This window comes from Dermacentor andersoni, chromosome 6, assembly GCF_023375885.2.
Source record: "Dermacentor andersoni chromosome 6, qqDerAnde1_hic_scaffold, whole genome shotgun sequence".
NCBI lineage: Eukaryota > Metazoa > Arthropoda > Arachnida > Ixodida > Ixodidae > Dermacentor > Dermacentor andersoni.
The window spans coordinates 166,669,641-166,687,992 of NC_092819.1; the positions used below are offsets into that span (position 1 = coordinate 166,669,641).

General features: G+C 47.8%; 1 protein-coding gene across 2 annotated transcripts; it reads left to right on the forward strand.

Annotated features, from left to right (window-relative positions):
* Positions 1 to 283: 283 nt before the first annotated feature.
* On the forward strand, positions 284 to 16,187 carry LOC126523411 (uncharacterized). 2 transcript variants are annotated; one of them, XM_055066787.2, is made up of 4 exons: positions 284 to 1,076; positions 4,255 to 4,375; positions 12,247 to 12,403; positions 16,023 to 16,187. In XM_055066787.2, exons 1-4 carry the CDS (start codon positions 960 to 962, stop codon positions 16,084 to 16,086), a joined length of 459 nt encoding a protein of 152 aa, XP_054922762.1. In that variant the 5' UTR covers positions 284 to 959; the 3' UTR covers positions 16,087 to 16,187. The 2 variants fall into 2 exon arrangements, 1 of the variants encoding a protein (XP_054922762.1); XR_007597649.2 differs by lacking the exons at positions 284 to 1,076; positions 4,255 to 4,375; positions 12,247 to 12,403 and adding an exon at positions 12,419 to 12,985.
* The last annotated feature ends 2,165 nt before the right edge of the window (positions 16,188 to 18,352 follow it).

The window sequence follows — 18,352 nt, forward strand, 5'->3', positions numbered from 1 at the left end:
GGTATGTCGGAGCACGCAGTTTGACAAGGTTCGAGCGCTTGCCGCAGATGCTCAGCATCTGCAAACAATAAAATATGCGCGCGCGCGTGTTTGCGCACGTTTTCCGCGCCAGGGGCAAAGTAGCGCTGCATGCAAGCACCCTGCACAAGGTGCAGTTTTGTCCTCGATGTTGACCCTCCGCAGTGCGGCACCACGGCGGGGCAAAGCGCACCATTCTGGTTTCGGGGCAACCCCGGGGCAAGGTGATCGAGGACGCTATTACTAACTCTATGCGTGGTACGACCCATTTTAGGAAAGAGGGCGCTTTTTAGCACCTTTTTCGCAGCGCCCCCTGGGCAATGCAAGAACCCCATAGGTCACAAAAACAGCAGATTAAGAGAGAGCTCTTATTTGATAACTCGCGGGGCAGCTCACTATTATTCGAAGCTAGGACGGGGGTTTTGAAAACGAAAACATACAGGGCTAAATTTGAAGACGTGGACCTTCGGTGCACAGCATGCGGAGCCGAAATGGAGACCACTGAGCATATAGTGCTGAGATGCACAGACCTTCGCCCAACCCTGGCAGAGGGAACTGTGGCAGATATGGAAGGGGCATTAGGTTTTCCCGGGGAACGAGGGCAAATAGACGAGAAAAGAGTCACCGAAAAGAGTGGCAGTGACGAAGGGGAGGCTAGAGGATTGGTGGAGGAAGTCAAGGGATAATACCATAAATCGGGGAGATAATGTTTCCTCTACTGTTTTAGATAGTTATTTTGGGGGGAGGAGGGGAGTGAAAACTAGGTTAAGGAAAAGAGGATAAAGAAAGGAAAAAAAAAAGAATAATATTAAAATAGGAGGGGGAGCAAAAGGCTAGGTGGCGCCAGCCGCCACCCATTACAAAGGGTATAGCCGCAATCCATTCATCCACCCAACCACAAAAGCCACTAAAGAACGTTAAAGTGTGGTCATGGCCTTTTTATGGCGGCTCCCGTGGCCGCGTTCTCGCGGGAGATTGTCATCACTATTGAAGGAAGGCACTACTTTTTGAATGTGCTCAATGCAGGCCAAGTACAAGCTGCCCTCCTTGACAAAGGCGTAAGTGATTTCTTTCCACTGTTGTTAGTTTCAGAAGCTATTAGCGTCAACTTATAGCTTCTGCTAACCCTACCAAATTCAACCAAAACATCTGCTAACTCTACCAAATTTTTCTTAAACTGTACCAATTCAGCTTCGTTCTACACTCTTACAAATGTTGCGTTACATATTAGGAGAAAATATTCGGCAGAGACATAACTTGAGCTTCAAGTTAAGATGTATTTCTGAATACGGCGGTTAAGACTTCTCATTTGTAGGAATGCGAAAACCTTTGCCGCTTGTAGACCTCATAACGTCATGAATGCTCGCATTGAACACATGAACGCACTCATGCACGCATTTCCTGTTGACAATGCTATCATGCCGATAACGCGCGTACCGTTCGTTACTGGAAAGTACCGGGCTCACAGCGTTAAAGTAAGGAAACGCATCAAGGCAGATGACGATTATCGTTGTGTGGCAGAAGGGGCACTCTAAAGGGTGTAAACTGTTCTTAGAGTGTACAGAATTCGCCTAATGGTGCATATAATGCTCTCACATTAAAATCTTTTTGCGCAAAAGTTCCCCTCGTAGGTCTTTGAGACATTCCTGGAAATTTATCATGGTAAAATAACACTAGAGGGATACTTGCTTCGAGCAAACTTATTCAGACGAGCTCCTGCAGCCTACAAAATTGACAGCAGCAATGTCGCTGAAAATATTGTGAAGGAAGAAACTATGGGGCTCTTGCATTGCCTAGGGGGCGCTGCGAAAATGGTGCTAAAAAGCGCCGTCTGGCCTGAACTGGGTAGCACGAAGCTCAGTCGTCTGCTTCAGAAAGCACGTTTAAATATTGTGGGGATGCGTGACTGTCGCGCGTCCCCTGATGTTTTTCCCGCATAGCGCGTCTCCTGCAGGGCGGCTTCGCCCGCCGCGTGGCCTGGCGCTCGGAGTGGTTGAAGCGCAGCGCGAGAGATGGCGCTAGTGTTGCGCTGCTAACGCCGCCGACAGGCGAGGTTACTTGGGCGCCGAAAGGAACGCGCTTGCTCTTTGGGGTTCGGGAAGCGAGCGGGAGCGGACGTGCCGCCCGCGCGTGCGCCGACCATGCTTCTGCGAGACCATCTCGCGTGGCCGCCTTCGAATGTGCCACCATTCGCGTGACTGTACACGCGAACGACCAGCCGTTGGGATCCAGCATGGGGCGAACATATTCGCTCGCAATGCGGTCGCGGTAAGTCGGACTTCTAGATTTGTCGCGCGCCCATCGGCATGTTTTGGGGATAGCAACTCGGCTAGCAGGCATTGATCTATGAAAGGTGCAATAAATGCCCTTGTGACTGTTTGCACTAATGTGTTGTCGTTCCTTTGTCCCAAGAGTACGGAGGAGAACCCCATATCTCCCACAATATGGACCCACCACTTTCTGTTTTGTAGTACCGCGGCTTGCAGCGAATATCGGGCGCCAAAGATTCTTTCAGGGGTGGCACGCTACGTAAAGGCAATAAAATATGCAACACCGAATACATGTACGTGGCGAAGTTTTAGCGCGGTGTTAATAGCAAGTGACACGAGTCGCATACAAAGTTGAATTTTAGGTAAGGTTTGCGTGCAGCTAGATTCAGTGCAGTGATAGGCAGACATCAATAGTACGAACTGCTCGAGCGCACGATCGTACGCGCCGCGACGGCAGCGGTCTTTCGACATGCCGCGAAAAGGCGGGCCTCCTGCAATCGTTGTTGACTGCACGCCGCTGCATAGACAAGTAATTATACCTGCACTCAGTAGCGGCCCTCTCTCCCTTTACCAACTGATAAATAACTGATGCAGTGCATATGAGCTCGCAGTAACGTACGTGCGAATCGCGCTGCAACGTGAGCTCGTGCGCTGCTCGCTTGATGTAGCTTTTAATGACAGTGCTCGGACATCGACGTGCTGCAATCAATACTTTGTTGCTGCGCTGCCTCAACGTGCTGGCTTGAGGTCCAGGATGAGCACATTTAACTCTCTAACCTGTGCTGCTCGTAGCGGGGTAGTGAATTGTCACCGAATCAGCCCGACCACTTGTGTTCATTTGCACACACCTGGTCACTTCACCACTTCGCACCAGTCGAATTGTATATTGTCGCTGTGGCCAGGTCTCGAATCGTGAATCACCAGCCATACCTGCTGCTATGTCGGTCTGCCGTCGGGACTGTAGGTGCAAAATGCAGAATTTTAGAACACAGATAATCAAGCAAGCTTCAAGACAGGCGAAGCAGTCAGCATGGCGCGAAGTTTCGCTTACCCAGCGCAACGAACTGCAGCTATCCAGCGGGCCCGATGCTCCGCTTCGTGAGGCCTTGAAGGAAAACGGTAGAATCTGATGTTGGGGATTTAGGCCTTCTTGTTAATGGCAGCCCACGACGCAGAAGTAACGACGGTGACGCTTTTCCGAGGCTGAGCTAGGTCTCTCCGGATCGGCGTCGCCGATTCCTTCTGCTTCCAGCATTACGTCTCGTGGAAAGTCCGTTCTCGTTAAACTATAGGCTGCGGCTAGCTCGCAGTGCAGTTGGCGTGGTCTGTGAGAAGTGACGAGCCTTTTCGCACTCGCAACAGGGCAGAAGAAAGTGCGAATCGACGCAAAACTCGGGCTAGAAACGTGCTTTGCCACAGCCAGGGCTCGATACTACCCCAGCTCGTACTACCCAGATAACGTTCCGTGCGCTGCCACCATGCCCCGCTACTATACCCCAAACTCCAGCGCAAGACGCCCATAACCCTCTGGCTTACCCTTTCTCTTTTTTGTGTTAACAGTTTATTTCGCGCTCGAAGCTATGTCACTGAAAATGTCACTGCTAACCTAAAAAAAAATGTGCTGCTTGTCAGTCACTGCTCTTCAAAGTTTTTTTGCTGCTTGTGTGCTGCGTCTGAAGGTAAATTTTATCGTTGAAAAAGTGCGCATGTGTCCCACAACAGTGTGTGCTACGCTCTGCTCGCACACCTCTTATTAGTGGTTATTTTCATTGTTACTGCAATGCTCGGATGCCTCTGCTTCCGCGGACACCAATGTTACTTCAGAAATGGAATTGACCTTTTTTTTTGCTATTTCATTATATTCCCTGCTATGCTCACGTACGTTAGATATCTGTAAGATTGGGATTTGCTTGTGATAATTTGTTGTTACGGCAGCAGAATGCTAGAACAAATCCTCCTTTTACAGATAGTGACAACATATGAAGAGCCCGACTGGATACGTCTGACAGTTACAGACTACAACCTCGCAAATAATTTTTTGCAGCAGGTGCCAGACATCCAAGCACTGTCACATCCTTCAAACATAAGTAAGAGATTTTCCTTATGTCAAAATTATTTTGCTGTAATACAATGTGCTTGTGCAACAGAATAAGCGCTACAAAAAATTAGAAATGCAGTCACTGGTCTGGTACTTGTTACCTTTCTGGGTTGTGGCAACACTGGTCTTTGCATATTATATAGACCGTTTCATCGGGCGAGGAGGATAGGGCGCGCGGAGAGCCTTTCCTCCTCTCTGGCTTGGGCGGTCCGGCGCAGCGCTGCTTGAAAGTATTGCTGTCGCGTGCTGCGGAACGATTTTGAGATGTTTTAGATGGTACTTTGTGAAGCTTACGCCATGTCCGTTCATATAAGGTCGTCAGGGAAGCCTTTCGGTGCATCGGTAACTACAGTAGGCGGAAATATCTTTTGGGGGCGCAAAAATGTGACGCGGTTTATCAGCCGCGGTGTACGCACATTATCAGTCGCAGTGTGTGTATGTGTTGTGAACTATGTTGCTTATATTGGTTTTAATTCAACAAAGAAAACCAGTGTCTTTGTATTAGCAGCATGAAATGGTAAATCTGCTCAATATCTGATCGCTTGGCGTAGGGAGTAAAACATAAAGCATAAGAGCGCATGCTCGCGCATGGCCAACCTAAGGATACCACGAAACATCTAAGCGGCAGTCGCAATCAAATATTTGTGATGCACCGGCATCGTTCTCGCGCATTTCAAGTCTAGTAGGCTTCAAATTACCATATTTCTACGGTAGCCTTCCTGCATGAGGCCGATGGCGCTGCTCAACACAGCGATCACTGCGGTTGGTGAACCAGCACGGTACATATGTAAGCTGTGCGCTTCGGCATTGCCTTTTTTGCCTGCATACAGCCATAATATATGAGGGATCGCATAAAAAGAATGCGATGCCTATTTCTGAGGACAAAATTTCCGTAATACGTGTGAGTGCGTCGTAGAGAACGGAACGAACACAACCGAAAAAGAAGTTCGGTTATCAACCTCTTTCTCAAAAAAGCAAGAGAAAACGGGCTAACGCCGCAATAGGGCCTCGCATGGTCACGCCGCACAACGTTTATAAATATATAACCGCTGATGCGGTATGCTTGGACCATGTGATATATATAGAACAAAGATATATATAATCCAGCACCTACCACTGCTTAGGACGCTCGCGCAGTTCGTAAACAGTCCCTTTGCTGGACAAGCGTAATTCAGACTGTAAGGTATGCTGCTATCACTTGCCAAAACTATATTACTCAGGGGCGGAAACCTCATTCATCGAACCAAATAGTCACGCAATGTAACCGGCAGCGAACAGTTTGAACGCTTGTCAAAGTATCACATCACAGCTCCTATCGTAGCAGAACGGTACCCACACTCATGCTGTTACGATCGTCGCGCATGTTTCATGGCTCCTAAATCGCAGCTTAGAAGTAGAGGATAATACTGCTATAAGGTCACATTAGTGATTGGAACATTCAGAAATACACAATTGATCTCCGAGGCTGATTGTAGACTCGAATATGCGCGCACACATCGCGCTGCGTGTTCCGTCCACCTCAACGCCAGCAGAAATTCCGGCCATGAAGCCTTAAACCACTTCAGCACGTCTCACAGAACCGTTTACCACGTAGAAGACGCACGTCACACTCAACAGACCGCACGACCACGAAAACAAACGCCAGAACCTGCCGCCTACCGTATACTTGCCATGCAAAATACCGCTTTCACCCAAGCCAGTATGGCGCTGCTCATAGGCGGCGCCACTGTGTTCACAATATGGCGGCGCCTACGAAAAAACGGTCTATAAGATGCAAAGACCCGTGTTACTGTTACTGCAAAGACCCGTGTTACACTGAGAGGAATCTGTTATTGTTTAAGTTTGGGGGTTTAATAAATTTAACGCTGTGCGACCTTATCTCAGTTTCGGGAACTGACAACCGAAATGAGCCGATCACGGTAGACGACATCGCTCAGACGAGTGCAATGCACGGCACTGCTACGCACTTAGAGCAGCCAAGAATTTATTAGTAGTAGCGCGATTATGATTTGACCATCACGGGCCCCAATGCAATTAAATAAGGGAAACGTATGCTTAAAATTGATTAAGAATTCCATGCAGCTAGAAGACCATAGGGGAATGTCCAGCCTTATCTAATCGTGAAAACTGCGTACTTGGCTACTGAAGGGAAGGGGAACTGACAATCGCGGCTCAATCTCGCGAGCATGCGCGAAAGGAAGCAAAGCAGAGGGGCAGGGCGGGAGGGAGAGGGGGGGGGGGGGCTCGCACTTCGCAACAAGTGTGTACTTTGCACGGCCGCGCACGCCTATCTTGAAAGGCTGCGGCCACGAGACATTCATTTGAGGGATTGCCAGCCGTTTGTACACAGGCGCGAGTAAGAGCGAGCGCGAGAGAGAAAATCTGCGGGCTTTTGCTCCTTGAATACAGGACTCTGCCTAAGCACTACGAAGCAGGTTTCTTAACGTGCGTTGTATTCGTTTGTCACGAGACATGCCGGCACTGCGGTGTGCGGTCGAGTTTGTTTACGCTCAGCCGCTGGGTGCCCGCGCTGTGAGGCAGTGGGCGCGGACGCCCCCTTGGTGATCGCTGTGTCTGAAGGGACAGTGTTCTGACTGGTGTTGTGAAGTCGCGGGTTGCTTTTTTTCATCGCCACGATAGATTGGATTTTTTACAAGCACTGCTCCAGGAGGGCACATGTAACCGGCAAACGGAGACCTCAGGAGGGCATCTGAGGTTATAAAAAAGCAGGCATCGCAGGATCTCCAGGGCACCGAAGGTGTAGCGGGGGGATCAAAGCTGGAAGCAGGGCCGCCCGTAGATTGGGGCCGCGGAGGCCAAAGCGTGCCAGGAGGTGTTCGCATTTAAACTGGCTGTCCACGATAGCGGACAGCCGATCTTATAAACCCCTGACACACGCTGGCCTCGGCGAGCTACAACCCACTGACCAGTTCGGGTTGTAGCGTTTGTGTCCCCGTCGCCGCCTTGGTGTCCTGGAGTTGCCGCCAATAATGTGAAATAGTGACGTGTTGTTAGAGCTAGTAAAAAACACGATTGAATACATATAATTACGTCCAGCCGCCAACTTGTGACGCTAAGTTCAGAACTACCGCGCCCCGCGACTTTTTTCAATATATGCGGCCCGGGCTCTGCTACGGTCGCTACTGCTCCGACAGAACCATCTGTGATGTAATTTACAAGGTACATCGCCGTAAGGCGCGAGAAAGCTGTGATCCGCCACGACTGAATTAGCACAAGCGCCGCAGGTGCGACACAGTCTGTCCGACTCAGCGGTCACCAAATGGGGCGGCAGTGCCTGCTGGTTCACCTATATTGCAGCGCCAGCCGCCAGCGTCCGAGAGTAAACAAACTCGACCCCACTACGCAATGTCAACACGCCTAGGGACAAACACAACACGCACTAGGAAACTTCCTCGGTACTGCCTAGGCAGAGTCATATTGTAGCGAAGTGACGCAGCTGTTAGAAATCAGACGTATCAGCTTACCAGGGAGCCGAAGATGAAGGGGGATAAGCTCAGGCAGGGGCAATTGTAGATCCGTAGCTACGACGACGAGAAGTAGCATTCCAACAAGTAGGCTTATTAACTTGGCATTTACTTTAAGGTTGCACTGTACAAATATTTATGTACAAAACGATGTCGTACCCGTCGTCGATGGCCTGCCTGACCGGCACCGTTGTCAGATGGGAAGAGGACTTGGCACCCGGAGGCGCCTCGTCCCAGAGATTACGTGTACTCAACAACCCAACATAATTCGATACATTGACCCCGGTGCCCCCTTTAACCCGGGCTGACTGGGCGGGGGGACTTGGTTCGGACCAACGGTCCTTCCCGGACAAGGGGGCTGTTGTGGTGCAGCATAACTGAGGAACTGCACTCAACACACGAACAGCCATGTCGGTCTTACAGGACACAGGACACAAAGGAGGTCAAGGCATATAACCATGGAGAGTACAAAAGCCATCCGCGGGGCAGCGCGACCACACGAAGGTGCGCTATTACCGGTTCCTGCTCTGGGTTCCACTGAGCCAAACAAAACCCCATAGATCGACTGGCACACACGGCCGAGTCGAGCAAGCTTTGGAGCATGCATCATAACTTAATGGAGAGCTTTCCACCTAACTCATCAGAAATCACGACAGGACGAGGCCACACTTTGAGAAACTTCTCCCCCAAGCGGTGCCGCTCCCGGGGGAGGTGGAACCAGACCTCCTTCCGTGCTTTCGCAAGCACTTCGTGAAGGCCCGGCGCCCGCCCCCGAAAATTGCATCGCAGAGTGCCCGCCAAACTTGGTATGAGCACTCGGCGAGAGGTACGAACTTGTTGATCGCCTGATTAGGCAAAGGGTGCAAAAATCGAACTGTCTGATAAGGAACGCCTGGGAGATGAAAGAGACTAGCAATCCTTCCTAGAAGAGCTGCATGGAGCACACACTGTGTAAGATATGAGCCGAGTCCTCACGACCGCAACAAAAGGGGCGTACTCGACGAGCCGGGACGGCTGTGAAGGGCCTGTAACTCAACGGCAGGCACCCTTGCACATGGCGGTACATGAACGTAGCTCGCCTAGCGTCGAAGAAACTGGCCGTGATAAGCCTCCAGTTCGGCATGTGCATGGACAGATCGTACCTTTGGCAATGCGGGGAGAGACCTGGGGTAAGGATATATCGGAGTGGAGTTGAGACTATGTCGATGCCCAGGGGCACCTTGCAGAGGCTTACCCGAGAATTGGCAGCCGCCGCATAAATTGTGGATGGGGAACCTGAGCGAGGCATCAGTGGGAAAATGTGCTCTGCGAAAAGAAGCGTAGTCGGGTGCTAAGAAAAAAGGAAGTTAAGCTTCGAGTTAGGAGCATATTCGAGTTAAGAGCGACCTGGGTCCACCTGACGTCCGCCTGGTCTCCCGTGGTGAAGTGTGCCGTGTGCTGTCTCCTTGCTCTCTCTAAAAACTGCTCAAACTCTTCCTTAAATGACTTTCTGCAGCATTCAAGGGGCCGGCGGGAGGCGCAGGCTTCTCCACCAATGGGTTATTTCGTTATTTCGACCAATCAGGCAAGCTGACAGCATCCAATAAGAGCCAGAGCTCAGGAGGCCAATAATGGTCACCTAAACACTCCGCATACAAAAGCACTACGCCCATAACTAATCAGTTGTTGACGCCCGATACAGCCGAGCGTGGGAAGAGGCCGCGACACGTGCACGTAGTGACGTCTCAGGTGCGGCAGCGTCGGCCAGGCGGGAGCACATGCCTGAGGCGTCGTCGCCCTTATTTCTGCAAACGGCTTCCCCCGCATCGAGGAGCTGCAACATTCCCGGAAAGAAAGAAAGAAAGAAAAGGGGCCCGCGGTGAACTGTCTTCGCAACAATTTATTCAAGGGGCAAAAGCCCCCAGATTTTCCCTTGCGCCTGCGCACAAACGACTGGCGATTCCTCAAATTAACGTCTCGTGCTGCGACCAGCTCGCGTATTTACAATTGCCAATACGTACAGCGGGGCGGGGCACTTGCGGAGACGGCGGACTTTTGTGCGCATGAGCGAGTAAGAACGGGTGCGAGAGAAGAAATGTGGGGACTTTCGCTCCTTGAATATATGACCCTGCCTAGGCACTACAGTGGTGTTTCTTAGCGCGTGTTATATGCGTTTGTCCCTAAGCGTGCCGGCAGAAGTCGCTGGGCGCGGTAGTGCTGAACTTAGCGCCGCAAGCTGGCGGCTGGACATAATTACATTTATTCAATCATGTTTTTACTAATTGAAACAACGTGTCATTATTTCGCATTATTGGCAGCGCCTCCTGGACACCAAAGCGGCAATGGGGAGATCAAAGCTGGAACCCGGACTGGTCCGTGGGTTGGGGCTGAGTGAGGCATGCGCGTGCCAGGGGTGTAGATCGGCTTTCTGCGCTAGCGGACAGCCGATCTTAGACACCGCTGGCACGCTTCGGCCTCCGCGGCCCCAACCCACGAGACGCCCTGCTGCCTGCTTTGACCCCCCCCCCTTGCCAGCTAGCCCGCGGGTGCCCTGGAGATCCTGCGCTGCTTGCTTTACTTAGGCCTCAGTTTGCCGGTTACATGTGCCCTTTTGGATCAGTGCTTGTAAAAAAATGTCAGCTATCGTCGCAACAAAAAAAGCCACCCGCGACTTATTTAACGCCAGTCAGAACCTTGCTCCTTCAGACACAGCAATCACAAAATGGGGCGTCCATGCCCACTAACTACCTCACCACGCGGGCAACCAGCGGCGGAGCGTCAACTCGACCGCATTCCGTAATGCCGGTATGTCTAGGGGACAAACACATACAATGCGCGCTAAGAAACGTCTTCCGTAGTGCCTACACAGTCACATATTCATGGAGCCAAGGTCCCCAGATTTTCTCTTTTGCACCCGCTCTACTCGCGCATGCGCAGAAATGTCGAGCGCCGCGACAAACGCCACGCTCCGCTGTACGTACTAGTAATTGTAGATACGGGGCTGCTGTGTACCTTTGTGTGTGCTGTGTTCTCGCTGCTGTTGCGCTGCGGTGATAGATAGCAGGAAGGTCACTTTGCTCCCTGCTACTGCCGCGCTTGCTCACACCAGCATTTTGACAGTCAGTGTCCGCACTCATCGAGTGTGAAGTGTTTATGTTTGTCTGTGCGCGATGCTGCCATGTTTGTTAAGTGAGCATGTGAATGTTTCCAAGTTTATACAACCGGTAAAACTCCCATCCTTCGTAATTTGCTGTCCTAATCGATGCTTCACCTTTCGAGTGAAAGTGCGACTTATTAAGGCCATCCTGCCTGCTCATTTCCTGTATTCTCTTAGACATCGCGTTGGTGGGAGACACACACCTACATACACACACCGATGTGCTTATATGTGCCTACAATGCGTCCGATATTTTAAGGCCACACGTGACCAACTGCGCCTACGTAGAAGCGAGCGTGGTTCATAAAATAGGTAGTCGAGTGCCTACTATAGTCTTGCACGCATCATAGTGCTGTGATAACCTAAATCAGGACAGCTCCAGGCCTCTTGCATAAGTAGTTTACTGCTGAGGCTGTAATTAATTATTCAACATGCTTGAAAGTTCACCTACAAGTTGCCCATAAGTAACCCCTAATTTGAGACAAATATAAACGAGGCTTTATGTTTAGTCCACCAAAGATCCAGGAGAAACCTTGTACAAAACTTGTTAATAGGGAAACAACTAAGGGTCCAACAAATATTTGCAACGCTCCTAATTACATCATAAATGTTAACCGTGCCACTGCTTGCACTTAGCATGTGTCTCATCTCCATTGCCATACAGCTCACTGGCGACATCAGTAACATAGCTGATGACGACCATATGGCGCTTTCGAAGACCAGCTTTTTTTTTTTTTTTTTGCGACCGCTGTAAATATAAGGAATTTTTTAGGCATTGCATAGGCATCTCACATAAAATGATCCTCCTCCTCTCAAGATTTCAACTTTGTCACACAATGAGTTCTTCCATGACATTGGGCAAACTTGCGCAGTTCCTAATTCACTCTTGTATAAGCAATATTGTACAGGGGATGTAGCGGCAGCAGGCTTGTGTTGAATAGAAAGAGAGTTTGAAAAAAAGGTGACTTCCCGTTCCGCTTGCGTGCTCCATGCAGCGCGCACGCCTGCATAATTTAGCTGAGTGGTTCACAGCAGTTTGTGCTACCGCGTACTCTCTCTTCTTTTTTTTTTTTTTCCAAGCCCGAAAGGTCATTCAGGATCCCATTAACTGAGTCTCTTTTACACTGACAGGAAAATGTGCTAACTCGTGCTCCGTTCCCGATTTCTTTCTAGGAAAAGATGTTGGCAACACTTGTGAATAGAAGCTCTTGTACTAAGAAATGTTCTTCTAATATGCAGACATTCCAGAAAATACTGTAGATGTGGCACTACACAGATGGAACGATGAGGGCCATGGGGACGCAGCCTTGCCGTTTGGCACCAACTTTAGAATCTTGTACAGAGGCGTCAGCAACGAGCACGCAAGAAAACTGGCGTCTATCGTCATCGACCTTGTGTAAGTACAATAGACTTTGCCGAGTTTCCACCTGGGCGGGTATTTTGTAGCGATGCCTTTTCTGATTCTATGCTTTTTCAGGCTTTACGCGCTTGGCCAGTGGTCAGAGTGACGGTCTGCCCACGTTATCAACGGGATCAGGCGGCTGTGTGTGGTGGATGATAAGAATAGCATAGAATAAGGCATAAGGCATCGCTACAAAATAGCGGCCCAGATTTCGTGTTTCCATCATTGGATGACATTTCAGTTGAGACCTATGCAGCGCATAAACAGGAACACTGCATGAGAAATAACGTCGCATACGATTAATGCGTCGCTATAAAAGCTTATGCTGAGGTTAGTACTGCATATTGCAGCGAACAGTGGGCTTTTCGATATATTAAAGCATGAAGTAGCTTAGTAAATAGGCCGTGTCTGCTGTGCCCGGGGCACAGCAGACGAAAGGTGCCCGAAATGTCTACGTTCACCCATGACGTCACGTCCGCTATAACCCATGATGTCACATCCGCTCATTTCCATGGCGGCCGTCTTACGGAGCCGGCTGCGCTGCGAAACGGTCCGTATTCCATGCCCACTTAGAGCGTGAGTAATTCATCTTTCCACGCTATATGCGTGTAATAAAGGATTGGGGCTGTGAGCAGTTTGATGCGTTACCATTAGGTACCTTGTGCGCATATTTTGCCTCCTGGCCGCGTCAAATTGCAGCCGGCATGTGGAATGGGCCGTGGCATCTTATATGGAGCTGCTCATGTGAGTGGTATTGCCTCCGTCAGGATCGTCAGTGCATGCACCGAACCATTCAGTAGTCTGGTTCAGGGGAGGATGCGCGAAAGAACGAGGACGTAAGAAAACACTGGCATGACGAGCTGTTCCGTCAGATCGCGTTACATCGCGCTTTTTTTCTAAGACCATCTCGCTCGAGCGAGAGGATCTTAGAACAGCATTACTACTGCTTTTTTACAGCTTTGCAGCGGCTCATTTAATCATCACCTGCATTCTTTTAATAATACAAATGACATCGCTGCGCGGAAGAGCGTCTCTTGAAGTTTCCAAACAAGAGCCAATGCCGCCGTGCCTGCTGCATACACGCTTGCCTTTCCTAACGCAGTTAAGACGCGGCACTAGCTCTGCTACTGCGTGATACAGGGTCACTGTGATAAGAAAATTAAAAAGAACAAACGAAATTAAGGCAGAAAATGTCAAACGTTGCCAAGCGTGATAAACGGACCTGCCTCGCTAGATGAGTTGAAGAAATCGGCGTCCTGAAGTCAGCTTCGCCGCAGTAGACTAGTGTTACGCGTTGAAGCATGTCAGAACTGAAGAGTGACCGCTTTCACCGACATAAATAATATGTGTTCCTTAATGATGTACGCGTGCACCTGCCGTCTCCTGTTACATTACGCGCGCCGAGGCGCCTAAGTGTACTGGCCGGCCTTCAGCGCTATTTCGGACGTGGCTGTGATGCTTTGAACCGTTGGTTTGTCGACCTCGTAAGCCAGTTAATGTTTACACGGCCATTTTTTTCTGAGCTGTTGATTTCTTCCATAATAGCTACGTAATTTCGTAGTTTCCTGTTCAACTGCTTTGGTCATATGCGAGTCAAGGTTGTTCTCTTTAGCCGAGCGCAGTTTTGGAAAGCGAAACGACGCTCTTGCATCAGCATATAGTGCCGTCGCCCATTTACAACACAGTCAATCAATGTAATTTTGTATGTCACTGGGAAACCGCCGAACGCAGGGAACTCACTCGCATGCGGGGAACTGCATAACTAGCCACGGGATTACCGTGCCTCTTGGGAAGCTGCTTTGCATCAAAGGCCAGGTACCCTTGCTATGATTCACCGCAACATATTTTGTATGTCTTACCGCTTAACATATTTGTATTGCGGTGAAGCTAACCTTACGGAACCGAATTTCGCAACGCTTTTTAGACTCCTGCATCTCTACCAGCCACTACCAAACGCTTGTCAGTACGTCTCTTGGCAAAGGTCCAGGTAAATCTCCCCTGTTGGGAGTTTGGGGGACTCACGTATATGAAAACTGCCAAGGAAAGCAGTTGCCCTGATGAAGGCACGCTCCCCTGTCGAAACATTTGCACCAGCCTGTCCGACCACCGTTATCACCGCAACATATTTGTGTGTTGCGGTGAAGCATGCCGTTATTGGGAAAGATTTACGTGAATCTGGAATGTATGGTTTCTGTCAGCGACTAACCTAATGTTCCACTCTCATCAAAGCAGATTTTCGTGGCAGGATGCATGATGTCTTGAGAACTTTTGTTGGCTAAAGCCATACACGCCAGGTTAGCTCTTGTCACAATAATACGCTTTACCGCAATACACAAGAGGCCCCGCTGCAGGACACGCCCGCCGTAGTTAGCCAAAACCTTATGTGATGGTTCACTGCAAAACACCTCCTGTATTGTGGTGAATCGTAATAAAGCACATTTGTCAGTTTAGAATGTAAAGACCCTTGCCCTTCGCTTTTGTAATAATATGACTCAGTTTAATGAGAACATGTATTCACTGCTAAAAACATCCACATTGAAATGGAGATATGAACACTGATGGCAGCCTATGTGATGTTTTATCCCTTTACTTTTTTGTGTACCTGTCACGCTGCCATTATTAAATTTTCCTGTACTTCGTTAGGTGCTGACGTACATAACATTACATCACAAAGAGCCACTGTGTAATTAGTGTTCAAGGACCAGTGTGGTGGCTTTTCTCAAGAAAGGTTTGGGTTATTTTGTTGTGAAGGTTTTTTTTAGAGAGTTCACTTTCTGAGAAGAAATCAGATGTCAGGAAATAGACCTCAGTGGCACAGTAATCTTGGCTGCCTTTTGCTCAAACGTGCCCTAGACATAATTGAGTGATTTGCACTGGCAACTGGACAGCAGCCTTAGCTTGGGAGACCAGTGATACGGCATATTTTATCAAACTAGGCGACACATAGCATTACCAGTCCGAACAGAGACCTGTTTAAATGTTTGTCACCTTTAACACCTACATTTTCGACCATGATTTCAGAAAAATCTGTAGCACATTTAGAACCTAGATTTTAAATGCTGTATAAGTTGGCTTATTGTTCACTGAAGTTGTGCTCAGCTTCTGTCCAAACGGGAGAGCACTTCTGCATAGCTTATTAGGGAACATTCTTATTTACATACCTTCTTTTTATTTATCTCGCCTACAATCACGATTAGCACATGAATGTGTTGTGCATTTATCTAACTTACAATGCCATGTTCAACAGCACAGTGCATGTAGCTTGTGTTGGTTCATTCAAGCTAAGCATTGCTACAGCCTTTAACTGTAGGTATCATGGTATGAGAGCAGAGAAATGGATATGCAAAGACAGTTGGGCACACTGAGACAACATCTTTGTTGCGTGTGAAAAGGTGACAGATGCACAATATGGGGAGAACGCATGCACTTTCATATTTTCTCGCGCTCAAAAAAAGCCGGAGGAATAAGGTTTCTTCACTGTGCCATAGAAACTATATGTTTGCTCTCAAAGGTAATTCTGATTCATTGGATATGTTCCTGTGCTGTGTTTATTTTCTTGAGTGTGCTTTAGTTTTTGCACGTTAATGTTTCAAACTCGTTTTTATTTTTACAGACTGAACATCCCACATCTTGGTTTGACTTCCTGGTACAGGATACTTGCACTTAGCATGGAGTGATGAAGCAGAGCAGTGTACTTTTATTAAATGTGCAGATTTTAGCAGTATAACAGCAGTTCATTAAAAAAACGTGTGCTGAAAATAAAGTGTTCTTACCCACATTCCTCGTTGTCTATTTATTTATTTATTAATACTGTCAACCCTCATAGAGGGTCATAACAGAGAGGACAATACAATTACATAAATCAAATATGGACAATGTCAATGTACGTAAAGTTGCTTAACACTTGTCAATTCACAGTTAATAAGATGTTCACTTGAATGCTGTTCAACACACTTCTGACGTTTATCAAAATACGTACAATGAATATCAAGTCGCACATATCACTTGGCACTTCAAAACTAAATCGAAAACTCCCATAAATATGCCTCAGCAGCATTTTCAAAGTCGGTGACATCTTTTAGGCTAACAGTAGCGTTTGGCAATTGGTTCCACATTTCTATCGCATCCAGGAAAAATGAGTATCGATATGTATCACTGTTGGTATGCTCCGGCTTTATGACGTAGTCGTGGTTAGTTCGCGGGTATCTTTTGTCTGGAGCATGTAGATATTTGAGCTTTATCAATCTTAAGTTGATCCTGCATTATTTGATAAAGCACCTTCAGCCTATATTTTTTCCTACGTACCTCAAGAAGATCGAAGTTGCAACGCTGTAACATAAGCGTGACCGATTCCTTCCTTCGTTATGTCGAACAAATAAAACGCGCCGCCAGACTCTTTCCAACTTCCTCTTAAGCGTCACTTGATGGGGACTCCAAACAACGCTGAATATTCTAGTATCATCCTAATGAAGGTGGTGTATGCAATAAGTTTTACATTACGCGATGCACGTTCCAGTTTTTTTTTCGAAGAAAATATAACTTTTGATAGGCAGTCATGCAGACGTTATCTATATGTTGGTTCCATGTCAATTTTGCTCATATTCCTGTATTCTCTTCAGCAAAACCACTTATATGGGGAACTGATCATGATAAGTGCTCATGAGCATTTTAAAGAACAGCCTTGAACCCTACTCATGCACTGGTAAAATGTATAGATGCAGTGAAATTGAAACAGAAGGCAAAATAGCAAACATGATGCAGTATTTGTCAGACAATTATGTCAGCAATTTTTGCATAAAACGATTTACTTAGAGCATACTAGCACTACAAAGCACCAATCTTTCTTGTTAGGTATACATTACTACAAGGTCTTTAAAGGTGGCCACAAGAGAGATGCTGGCTTTAATGAGGAACTATAGAGGTTAAAGGCACCCATGAAAATGTTTTAAAAAATTATGCAATGCATAGCATTTACTCAGTTCAGAGAGCTTCCAAGGTTGCCATAAGGCCTTGATAGCTGTGGATGAGGGAACAGTTGTAGCCCTATTTGGAGCATGAGAAATGAGCATTAAGATCAAAACATAAGTAACAACTCGTAATGCAATTAAAACATCTTGCTATACTTTTAAAAAGACAGTGAAATGAAATTAGTGACACAATTTCCTTGTCTTTTTACTTCATTTAGGTTCAATATACTTATTTTAGTAACACAAAAAAGCAGCGTGGTGAAGCACATAAAAAAAAATGCTAGTCTGTTTTTATATTCTGTTTTCTCTAAATTCAAAGTTCAGTAAAGTTAACTTAGAAAGCTACGGTGAAGCCATTGCTTCAGCCTGTATGGTGCATAACAGCAGCAATCGCCAGCCTAACTGCTTGGGTTTACAGTGCCTTATTTGTATTGTATACCTTTTAAGTGCTGAGCTACTGGAAGATTGATTAAGGTGACCAACATGCTGAACCAGTAGTTTACTGAGTAAAATACATGGAGAAGGGTGGAAAGATAGGACAGAGAACAGGGGATGTATTCTGTGTCCACCTAGTGGAAATGTCCATTTCATCCGCTCCTGAAGTTCTGATTGGCTGGGCTGGCGTATGCATGAGAAGGAGACATGCTCCCCCAGCTAATTTGCACTTCAGCAGAAGAGGATATGGACATGTCCACTAGATGAATACTTACAAAGCTATTTAATAAAGTACTTCTGTAACCAACATGCCTGCTATGCCATCCTTGCTTTCAATGTCTGTCTTAGTAAAAGTGTGAAAGAACCAGGTTTGTGCATGAAAAGTTTTCCTGAGGGTGTGTGCCTTGAAGCCCGTAGTGGTAATCACAGGAAACGGGGGTGGATCCAGAGTAGCACCAAAGGGCAAGCCTTCATCGAAACAAATATGGAGGGAAGTGACTGCATGCTCAAACTTGTCAGCTCACAAGTTTGCCAAGACCAA